Here is a 12692-nt window from a genome sequence, read left to right on the forward strand (position 1 = left end):
CATCCAGTTTTTCCAGCACCATTTATTGAAGAAACTACCCTTTCTTCAGTTATGTATTCTTGGCACCTTTGTAGAAAATCAGTTGACTGTAAACGAGTGGAATTATTTCTGGGCTCTGTATTTTGTTCCATTGGTCTAAGTATCTGGTTTTATGCCAGTACCATGCTCTTTTGGTTACCATAGCTGTGTAGTGTGATGCCTACGGCTTTGTTCTTTTTGTACAAGATTGCTTTGGCTATTGGGGGTCTTTGCTGATTTCATTTGAACTTTAGGAATTATTTTTCTATTTCTGTGAAGAGTGTCATTGGTATTTTGATAAGAATTGCAATTAACCTGTAGGTTGCTTCAGGTATTACAGATATTTTAACAATATTAATTTTTCCAATCCATGAACAGGGGATAGCTTTCCATTTAATTGTGTCTTCAATTTCTATCATCAATATTTTATAGTTTTCAGTGTAGGCATCATTTAACTCCCTAGTTAAATTTATTCTTAAGTATTTTATTTTTATCTATCATAATGGGATTGTTCTCTTGATTTCTTTTTGAAATAATTCACTATTAATGTATAGGAACACCACTGACTTTAGTACATAAATTTTGTATCCTACAACTTTACAGAATTTATTCACTAAACCTAACAGTTTTTATGGTTTTTTGGGGGGTGGAGTTTTCTATATATAGATGTACCTCAGCGATATTGTGGATTCAGTTTCAGAGAACCTCAGTAAAACAAATACAGTAATAAAGCAAGCCACGTAAATTTTGGGGTTTCTCAGTGCATATAAGTTGTGTTCAAACTATATTGTAGTCTATTACATGTGTAATAGGGTTATGCCTAAAAAATATGCACACTTTAATTAAAAAATATTTTATTGATAAAAAGTGATAACAATCATCTAAGCCTTCAGTTTACTGGTAATCTTTTTGCTGCTGGAGGATCTTGCCTCAATGTTGACGGCCACCAACTAATCAGGGTGGTGGCTGTTAACAGTTGAAGTGGCTGTGGCAATATCTTAAAATAGGACAACAATGAAATTGGCCACATCAATGGACTCTTTCTTTCCTGAAAGATTTCTCTGTAGCATGCAATGCTGTTTGACAGCATTTAACTCACAGTAAAACTTCTATCAACACTGAAGTCAATCCCTTCAAATGTTGTCACTGCTTTATCAACTTTGTTTATGTAATATTCCAAATCCTATATTGTCATTTTAACAATGTTCACAGTACCTTCACCAGGAATATATTCCATCTCAAGAAATCACTTTCTTTGCTTATCCATAAGAAGCAACTCCTAATCAATTCAAGTTTTATTAGGAGATTGCAGCAATTCGGTCACATCTTCAGACTCTATTTCTAATTCTAGTTCTCTTACTATTTGTATCATATCTGCAGCTATTTCCTCCACTGAAATCTTGAACCCCTCAAAGTCATCCATGAAAGTTTGAATCAACTTCTCCCAAACTCCTGTTAATGTTGATATTTTGATCTCCATCTATGAATTGCAAATGTTCTTAATGGTATTTTAAATGGTGTATCCTTTCTGAAGGTTTTTAGATAATTTTGCCCAGACCCATTGGAAGACACTATCTATGGCAGCTAGAGTCTTACATAATAAGGCTTGAAAGTCAAAATGACTGCTTGATCATTTGTCTGACCATGAGCTGCAGAATGGATATTGTGCTAAGCAGGTAGAAAACATTAATCTGCTTATACATCTCCATCAGAGCTCTTGGGTGACTAGTTGCATTGTCAATGAGCAGTAATGTTTTCAAAGGAATCTTTTTTTCCTGAGTATTGGCTCTCAACAATGAGCTAATCATATTCATTAAGCCATGCTATAAACAGATGTGCTGTCATCCAGGCTTTGTTGTTCCAATATAGAGCACAGGCAGAGTAGATTTAGCACAATTCTTAAGGGTCATGGGATTTTTGGAATGATAAATGATCATTGGCTTTAACTTAAAGTCACCAGTTGTATTAGCCCATAACAAAAGAGTCAGCCTAAAGCTTTGAAGCCAGGCATTAAATTCTCTCTAGCTATGAAAGTCCTAGAAAGCATCGGTATTAGGCCATTCTTCCACTGCCATAAAGTAGTATCTGAGATTGAGTAATTTACAATAAAAGACATTTAATTGATTCATGGTTCTGCAGGGTGTACAGGAAATATAGTGGCATCTTCTTCTGAGGAGGCCTCAGGAAGCTTCCAATCATGGCAGAAGGCAAAGGAGGGCAGGCACATCACATGGAGAGAACAGGAGCCAAAGCAAGAGGGAGTTGGTGGGGGAGAGGGGAGACATGCCACACACTTTTAACCAACCAGATCTCATGAGAACTTAATCACTATTGTGAAGATAACATCAAGCCATGAGGGATCCACCCCCATAATCCAAACACCTCCCACCTCCAGCAGTGGGGATTACAATTTAACATGAGATTTCAATAGGGACAAATAGCCAAACTATATTAATATCTTTTTTCAATAGAAGGCTGTTTCATCTACACAAAAATCCATTGTTTAGTGTAGATACCATCATCAACGATCTTAGCTAGATCTTTTGGATAACTTGCTGTAGCTTCTATATCAGCGCTTGCTGCTTCACCTTGCACTCATGCTATGGAAAAAGCTTCTTTCCTTAAAACTTATGAACCAACATCTTCTAGCTTAAAATTTTCTCCTGCAGCTTACTCACTTCTCTCAGCCCTCATAAAATTAAAGAGAGTTAGGGCCTTGCTCTGGATTAGGCTTTGGCTTGAGGGAATGTTGTGACTGGTTGGATCTTCTATCCAAACCACTAAAACTTTTTCCGTATCAGCAATAAGCCTGTTTTGCTTTCTTACCATTTGTGTGTTCACTGGGCTAGGGCTTTTACTTTCCTTCAAGAACTTTCCTTTGTATTTATAACTTGGCTAACTGTTTAGCACAAAAGCCTGGCTTTCAACCTATTTCAGCTTTTGACATGCCTGTCGCAGGAAGCTTTATCATTTCTAGCTCTTGACTTAAAATGAAAAACATGAAACTTTCTTTCTGGTGAACGCTTAGAGGCAATGTATGGTTATTAATTAGTCTAATGTCAATATTGTTGTGTTTCGAGGAACAGAAAAGGCTGTGGAGAGGGAGAGAGACAGGGGAATGGCTAGATAGGGATCAATTATAACATATACATTTATTGATTATTTGGATTGAAACTAATTGGAGACCTTTGACTTTTCCTGTACCTGGATTATGTCTTTTTCTAGGTTTGGAGAGTTTTCTGCTATTATTTCTGTAAATAAGCTCTCTCTCTCTCTCTCTCTCTTTTTTTTTTTTTTTTTTTTTTGAGGTGGAGTCTCTCTCTGTCCTGGAGTGCAGTGGCATGATCTCGGCTCACTGCAAGCTTCACCTCCCGGGTTCATGCCATTCTCCTGCCTCAGCCTCCCAAGTAGCTGGGACTACAGGCGCCCGCCACCACGCTTGGCTAATTTTTTAGTAGAGACGGGGTTTCACTGTGTTAGCCAGGATGGTCTCGATCTCCTGATCTTGTGATCCGCCAGCCTCGGCCTCCCAAAGTGCTGGGATTACAGGCGTGAGCCACCGCACCTGGCCGCTATCTCTTTATCTTTTTTATTCTTTCTTGAACACCAGCTGCTCATATATTACCTTTTCTGATGGTGCCCCATAAATCCTGTGAGTTTTCTTCATTCTTTTTCATTCTTTTTCTGTTTTCTCCTCTAACTGAATATTTTCAAAATAGTTGTGTCCTATTTCACAGATTCCTTCTTTGGCTTTATCAGTTCTGCTGTTTGCACTCTTTACTGCATTTTTAAACATCATTCATTGTATTTTCAGCTCCAGGATTCCTGTTTGATTTTCGGTCTCTTGGCTGCTAAAGTTACTGAAACATTGGGCTAGAATTCAACCCTCCCAGCTGCTGAAGTCAGCTTGTCACTGTGGGCTTCTTGGAGCCCAATACTGTTGTAGTAGGTGGGTGGTGATGCAGGCCGAAACTTGAGGCCATCCTGCAGGGGCTACCGATTACTGTTTGGTGCTGCATCAGGTCTGAAAGCTCAGATCATAAGTACCAGCCAAGATTCAAGGGCCTTGGGCATCTGCCTAGTGCCAGGTTTTACTGCGGTTGACCTGTAATGCCCAGACCCGCGATGACCCAAAAGCAACCACCAGAGTCCAGAGACAAAGCCAAGCAGCAGGGATCGCTTTATTTCGAGTTCGAACTCGGTTCCCTCCAGCTAGGTATCCGATCCTAGGGAGAGACCCCGAGCTCGGTGTTCAGCCGTCTTTTATAGTCAGACACAAACAAGTTACAGCAAGTTACAGAGTCACTGGGAATTTTTACAGTTGTAGGTTTACAATTGGCTGTCATTTAAAGTTAAACATTAGTCAGTTGTTCATTGGTTCCCGCCCTTTGACCAAACCACAAATGGCCGCTTGCCCTGCTAGGGACTTTCCAGATAACCTTGTTGTTTTAGCATTAAGGGGAGTTTCCTGACTTTTCTGACCTCTGATATTCAGTATTTTTCCACTCCTCAGACCTGGTATTGGTTAAAAGGTACAGTCCTAGTCTCACTTCCCTCTTTTTCTGGCAAGCAGACAGTATCTTTTCGCTGTGCTGTGCTGTGCTGTGCTGTGCTGTGCTGTGTGGTTCAGGGAGGGGCGATGCAGGTAATGTAAAACTGTCCTTCCTACCCTCTTTAACGCATCTTTTCTTATCATGCTATAACCAGGCACTATGACCTCTCACTAATACAGGAATTATTAAGAAATAATTTTTAGGCAGCTAGAAAGGGTAAAAGCTCTTGGTGGAATTTTCCTTTAATAAAAAGCAGCCCCAAACCATTTCTTCTCTTAACAGAAAGCGGCCTGGTAAGTCAGGCATAGATATGCAAACTAGAAGCTTTTATATGTAAATGCAGGCAGTTGTACCTGGAAGCCAGGTACATTCAATATGGTGTCCCCTGCCCTATTTCCTTGTCACCATGTTTAAGGGTGTCATGACAGCCTCGAAGTAAAACCACGTGTACAGGTATCATGGCCGCCACCAGGTGGAGGCTGCATTTGCATAATAAAAGACAAGGGTGGGAGGGCCAGTCTTTTCCAGGGCTGTGTAAACCCCACACCTGGTCAAACCAATTCCCTGAGCCCTATGTAAATTAATTGCTGCCTCCTCAAGTCTCTGTACAAAACCCATTGCATTCCGCAGCAAACAGGAGACCCTCTTTTTGGCGACCCACTTTCTCATTATGAGGAAGCTTTTACTCTCTTCTTGTCTATTAAACTTTCCACTCCCAAACCCACTCCTCGTGTGTGTCCGTGTCCTGAATTCTTTCTGGACCATGACAAAGAACCAGGGTATATAACCCAGACGACGGAGCTGTTTCATCACCTGGCTTCCTTAGCTCTTATGCAGGTATTTTCATACCTGAACAGTTGTTCAAACTGATGTTTTTGTGGGGGAACAATCACTGGAGAGTCTAATTCCACCAACTTGCTCTACCTCTTGTCCACCAGGAATTCATTAAATGGTGTCAATAAGAGAGACAAAATGGTTGTAACAATAACTGATATGTTGAGTTGGAACATCAAGCTGGGAGAGAAGCAGCATTAGGCATTGTGTACATGAGAGTACAGGAAGTGATAGATTACTGAATGGATTTAAGTATGATAGTGGGTCTTAGGTTGCTTGGATATAATATGGTGGCAAGGGCTGAACATATTACTGATACGTTTTCCATCTCCTTGAAACAAGTATTTCAAGACATTTGATGCTGAGCCATTGTCAGATATAAATTGCCGCTTACCTTGCAATCTTTTGAACAGCAATCTCCGGAACCACACAGCGCATTACCTTTCAGTCTACATGTTAAAGGTTCACAACATAATTTATGTGTACAATTCTGTAAAAAATTACTGTTAGTTAATCACATATAATTAGGAACCACCAAATAAAACTGTGACATATAACTTTACAAAGTATAAAGCTTTCCTAAAATTCACTGATTTTTCATAATCCCATTCTTTATGTGAGATTTGTAGAAATCAATATCTCATTCAGTAATGTGTAAAATAAATGTATTGTCTTGAGGAAGAAGAAAGGGAGGGGGTTGAAAAACCACCTATTGAGTACTATGCTCACCACCTGTGTGCAATATGCCCATGTAACAAACCTGCGAATATACCCCCTGTAGCTGAATTAAAAGTTGAAATTTTAAAAAAGAAATGTATTATGTCACTATATTTCATATAATTTCAATGATATTCCTATGGGGCCAAAACCTAGAGAAAACAGTTATTAGATAGCTTATTAACTAACATTCTCTTTAAACATTTCCTTATATTATTCGTTTTATAACAAATCATATCAGCCAGATTTATTCACCTGTAGAAACCAAAATTAAATAACCTCAAAAATTGTTCATAAAATCACAAATGTTTACTGTTTTCTCAATGCTTCCACCTAAGTTCTTTGGAAGAAATGAAAAACTAGAGATTCTAGACCCACAATGTTAAATATGTTAAATATGACAACTACTGGCCATGTGTAGCTATTTAAATTTAAATTAACTAACATTAAACAAAGTTAATAATTTACGTACTCAGTCACATGAGCCACATTTTGAGTGCTCAACACACTAACATATGATTAGTGGAAAGTGTATTGTATGGCACAAAATAACATTTCCATAATTATGAAACGTTCCATTGAAGAGCACTGCTCTAGAAAACGGATGTTTAATTTTACAGTAAGTTTTGTATTTATTTATTGGATCTAGCATAAATTTTGTCCTTATTTATTTTACTGTGGTGAATAAGGTTGATTTATATTCAAATACAAAATCAATTTTACATTATTAAAATAAGTCCAAATTTGTCTTGCTAACATTTGTTTAGAATTTCTGTATCTAAGTTCATTGGTGACTCTGGTCTCTAATTTTCTTTTCCTCTAATAAGCTTCTCAAAGGTTTTTTCTGTGTCAAGTTTACACTGGTTTATAAAATGAATGGAGCCTTGTTTGTTAAAAAAAAAAAAAAAAGAAGAAGAAGAAGAAGAAAATTGGATTATTACCTTATTATTAGAATTTATCAGAGAAATCTACTGGGCTGGTGGTAGTTGTCAGAAGTTTTTAAAATAGAGATATAACTCTTTTGTTAGTTATGAGAACATTCTAATTTGTTGTTTCTCGTTGAGTCAGTAATTTGTAAGTTTTACCATTCTAGCAATTCTCATATTCACAGAATATTCATATTTATTAACATAAATTTTTGCATTATGTCCTCTTTCTAGCTGTACGTTCTGAGTTTTTTTTTTTCTTTTTCAGTCCTAATATTGGTTGTTTATACCTTTTATTATTTGGTTTCATTAGTGTTATTTGAAAATTTTTAACTTTGTTTTAGTTTTTTCAAGGAACCAAGTTTTCTCTTTAAGCTATCTATTATATAATGATTGCTTATTTTATTAATTCTTGCTCTTATCTTTATTATTTACACATTTAAGTCTATAAATTTTCATTGAAATATAGTTATAGATATATTGCTGAGTTTTGATAATGTCTAATTTTCATTGTAATATATTTACCCACTGGTAATTTTAAAGCATACTTTTTTTTAACTTTGCAAATATTGAGGATATTCTGGCTATGTTAATTGGTTTATTGAGTGAACTTCTCGGCAGCAAAATAAATTATTAATTTATTTATTGATTGATTTATACTTTGTTGCAATGTACTGGGTAAAAATACTCTTGTGTATCTTTTTTTTTCCACTGGAACATTATGCAGCCTTTATGCATAGACATAAATATATTTGAAGCATATTGTTGAGTAAGAAAAGCAATTTTCCAGAAAATGTATAGAGTGTCATTTGTCCAAAACTTCCTCCACAGAATTATAGCCCATATTTCTATAGACACATATATATGTAAAAATAGAATAAAAAGTCTGAAAAAATATACACAAAGCTGTTAACAATGGGGACCTTAGAGATGGGAGTGATGGTCCCAAGGGGAAATTTTATGTTAATCTTTAATGTTTGATTTTTTTTACAATTATCATATATTTGTGTATTACTTACATAGTTAAAAATACATACCTACTTTGAAAATATAATTTTACGCCAGTTGTCTCATAACCTCTAGGGCTAGGTATGACTTGGTTAAGACCAAGGATTAGTTGGCAGTGATTGGGATAAAATACTGACACACTGAATATATTTATTGTGGTTTAAAAAAATGTGTTCCCGATGCACATAGTCACTACACTGTCCAAGTTCAATGCTAATGAAAAAGTCTTAAAGGCAACTAGAGAAAAGGGTCAGATCATGTATAAAGGGAAACCCGTCAGCTAACAGTGAACTTTTCAGCAGATAGCTTATAAGCCAAGAGAGATTGGGAGCTTATTTTCAGCATTTTTAATGAAATTCCAACTAAGAATTTCATATCCCACCAAACTAAGCTTCATAAATAGAGAAATAAAATATTGTCCAGAGAAGCAAGTGCTAAGGGAACTCATTACCACTAGACCAGCCTTACAAGAGATCCTTAAGAGAATTCTAAACAAGGAAACAAAGAATGATATATGCTACCACAAAAGCACACTTAAGTACCTAATCTACAGACCCTATAAGGCAATGCACAACAGAAACTACAAAACAGCCAGCTAACAACTTTGTGATAGTATCAAAACCTCACATACAAACATCAACCTTGAATTTAAATGGTCTAAATGCCCTTCTTAAAAGGCATGGATTGGCAAGTTGGATAAAAGAAAACAAGAACCATTTGTCTGCTGTCTTCAAGAGACCATATCACATGTAATGACAACCACAGACTCAAAGTAAATGGTTTCAGAGACATCTATCATGCAAACACAAAACAAAAAGAACAGCGTCTCTATTCTTACATCAAATAAAACAGACATAAAACCAACAACATTTAAAAAAAGGACAAAGAATAACATTACATAATGAGAAAGGGTTCAGTTCAATGAGAAGATGTAACTATTCTAAAAATATATGCACCCAACACTGGAGCACCCAGATTCATAAAACAAGTACTACTAGACCTACCAAAAGACTTAGCCACAAAATAATACTGGAGGATTTCAACATCCCCACTGACAGCATTAGACAGATCACTGAGGCAGAAAATTAACAAAGAAATTCTGGCCTGAAATTTGAGTCTTGACCAATTGGACCTAATAGACATCTACAGAACACACCACCCATCAACCACAAAATATGTATTTTTCTCATCTGTACACAGAGCATACTGTAAGACTAACCACAAGCTTGGCCATAAAGTGAGTCTCAATAAATTTTAAAAAATTAAAATCACACCAAGCATAATCTCAGACCATAGTGAAATAAAAATAGAAGTAAATGCCAAGAACATCTCTCAAAACCACACAATTACATGAAAATTAAACAACTTGCTCCTGAATGACTTTTGAGTAAATAACAAAATTAAGGCAGAAATCAAAAACTGTTTTGAAATAAATGAAAACAGACATAACATACCAAAATCTCTAGGATGCAGCAAAAATGGTGTTGAGGAAAGTTTATGGTGGCAAATGCTTATGTCAAAAAGTTACAAAGGCCTCAAATTAACACTCTAACCTCACCCCTAGAGGAACCAGGAAAACAAGAACACACTAACCCCAAAGCTAGCAGAAAAAAATAAATAAATAAAATCAGAGCAGAATGAAATGATATTGAAACCCAAAAATACAAAGAATCAACAAAACCAAAAGTGTTATTTGAAAGGATAAACAAGATTGATAGACCACTAGCTAGGCTGACAAAGAAAAAAGAGGAAAGATCCAAATAAGCACAATCAGAAATGACAAAGGTAACATTATAACCAACCACATAGAAATGTAAAAGATACTGAGCCTATTATTAACACTTCTGTGCACATGAACTAGAAAATCTAGAGGAAATGGATAAATTCCTGGAAACACACCATTTCCCAAGATTGAATCAGAAGAAATTGAAACCCTGAACAGGCTAATATCAAGTTCAGAAATTGAATCAATAATAAAAACTTACCAACCAAAAAAAGCCCCAGACCAGATGGATTCACAACTGAATTCAAGCAGACATACAAAGAAAAGCTGGCACCAATTCCATTGAAACTATTCCAAAAAATCAAGGAGGAGGAACTCCTCCCTAACTCATTCTATGAAGTCAGCATAACCCTAATAATAAAACCTGGCAAAGACATAATGAAAAAAAGAAAACTACAGGCTAATGTTCCTGATGAACATAGACATAAAGATCCTCAACAAAATACTAGCAAACCAAATCCAGCAGCACATCAAAAAGTTAATTCACCATGATCAAGTAGGCATCATTCATGGGATGCAAGATTGGTTCAACATATGTGAATCAATAAATGTGATTCATCACATAAATAGAATTAAAAACAAAAACCATATGCCATTATCCTAAGTGAATTAATGCAAGAACAGAAAACCAAACACTGCTTATTCTTACTTACAAATGGAAGCTAAACATTGGGTGCTCATAGACATAAAGGTAGCAACAATAGATACTGAGGGCTACTAGAGTGGGAAGTGGGGAAGGGAGGCAAGGGTGGAAAAACTATTGGGTACTAAGCTCAGTGCCTGGGTGACAGGATCAATTGTATCTGAAACCTCAGCATCACACAATATACCCAGAAAACAACCCTGCACATGTACCCCCACCCAATCTGAAATAAAAGTAAAAATTATAAAAAGTAAATAAGTAAAATAATGTGTTCCCAGCAGTTCTTAGAAAACATGTTTTACATATTTTAATTAGGTCATCTTTAATATGTTGTTCAAATATTGTGCATCTGTAATAATTTTTTTATTTGCTTTTTCTTTTTTCTTTTTTTTTTTTTTTTTTAATATGAGAAGAAGTCTCACTTTGTTGCCCAGGCGGGAGTGCAGTAGCATGATCTCAGCTCACTACAACCTCCACCTCCTGGGTTCATGCAATTCTCTTGCCTCAGCCTCCCGAATAGCTGGGATTACAGGCATCTGCCACCACACTTGGCTAATTTTTGAATTTTTAGTAGAGACGGGGTTTCACCACGTTGGTCAGGCTGGTCTTGAAATCCTGATCTCAAGCTATCCATCCATCTTGGCTCCCAAAGTGCTGGGATTACAGGCGTGAGCCACCGCGCCCGGCCTTCATATGTTTTCTCTATTGTTTGCTACCAAAGATGTGTTAACACCTCTTAAAGTGATTGTGAATTTATCTGTCTCTCCTCATAGTAAAATTTTGCTTTGAAATATTTTGAAACTATGTTTGGGTGATTTTTAACTTATAATTATTACATGTCCTAGTGTGCTGGACCAACCCTGTTCTGGCTTGCAAGGGTCAATTGTTAAATTTTCAGAAATTTTGTGAACTGGTTGCTAACAAAGCCATTAATAAAAATTGAATTTCATTAATTTACAATGAAATAAATTATATTTTTAAAGGGTAGCAAATATTGACAACATCATTTCTTATTTTCCTACATTTTAATTTTAGCTATACTCTTGAAGATATTAATATCTATTATTAATTTTTGGTGGAAATACTGTATAATGATCTGCTACCATTTACATTTTTCCAACTCTGCATTTAATAATGTTGCATTTGTCACTTTAAATCTGCCATTGTAGGAGTGTTTAAAGGAAGGAATTCAGCAAGTGCTACAAATCAGGGCCTAACCCAGGTTTTGTTGATCGTCTTGGTGTGTGTGTTGAAAGGTTTTGGGTTAATATAATTTGTATGAGGTTGAGAAATAATTCAACAGTAGCTAATATACCAGATTTAATAAAAATAAATTTACTTGGTAAGAGTCAGCAAATTAGGATAGAACTCCAATTAGCGAATCATTGTTGAATCACAATCATAAATGGAGTTAACTACAGAATCAACAAAAGTATTCTGGGAGAAGCATTCTGGCTATATAAATTTACAGTAGAGGGTATTCTTGCGTAACTGAAAGCATGCACTCTTCAACTAACTCAACTGCAATAAACTACACCCATTTAAAATGTTTAGTTTAATGAATTTGCCATATGCATTTACTCATATAATCAAGTGACAGAACACTCTCATTGCCAACCAGAGACATCTCCTACTTATTGAAGTCAACCACTTCTTCACACTAAAGATTACTTACCATATTTTATAATTTTACAGAAACAGAATCATATATTACATAACCTTGTAAATCTGGCTCATTTCAATCAGCATAATCATTTTGTGATTCACCAATGGTGATAAATTTATCAGCATTTTGTTCATTTTTGTATTGCTGAGTAGTTTTCCAATGACCACAATGTATCTGTCCACATGATGATGGATATTTGGATTGTTTCTAGTATTTGGCTGCCATGAATAAAGCAGCTCTAAACTTTCACGTACAAATATTTTAGGGGATATATATTTTCATTTCTTTGGGAAAAAAATACTCAGAGATGGAAATCTGGGGCAAAAGGAAAGTATATATTTAACTTTATAAGACATGGCCAAAATGTTTCAAATATTTTTACACTCAACTAGCAATTTAAACAAATTTCAGTTGCTGTACATCTCAACAAAACTCACTATTTTTATCAGAAGGGGGTGTATTATTACAGATATTCTAATATGTGTGCAGTATATATGATGTGATTTTAATTATTTTTCCCAGATGACTAGTGATATTAAACATC

At 35.8% G+C, this 12692-nt stretch overlaps 1 protein-coding gene across 1 annotated transcript in view; it reads right to left on the reverse strand.

Moving 5' to 3' along the window:
• The window catches only part of LOC104676329 (disintegrin and metalloproteinase domain-containing protein 5), a 143119-nt gene that overhangs the window by 64126 nt on the left and 66301 nt on the right, over positions 1-12692 (reverse strand). The window contains exon 13 of the mRNA XM_030938154.1: positions 5800-5895. Within this exon, the coding sequence (XP_030794014.1) occupies positions 5800-5895 (96 nt within the window). The remainder of the gene's footprint in view (positions 1-5799; positions 5896-12692) is intronic.

The sequence above is a fragment of the Rhinopithecus roxellana genome, chromosome 9 (genome assembly GCF_007565055.1).
Source record: "Rhinopithecus roxellana isolate Shanxi Qingling chromosome 9, ASM756505v1, whole genome shotgun sequence".
In the NCBI taxonomy this organism is placed as follows: Eukaryota; Metazoa; Chordata; class Mammalia; order Primates; family Cercopithecidae; genus Rhinopithecus; species Rhinopithecus roxellana.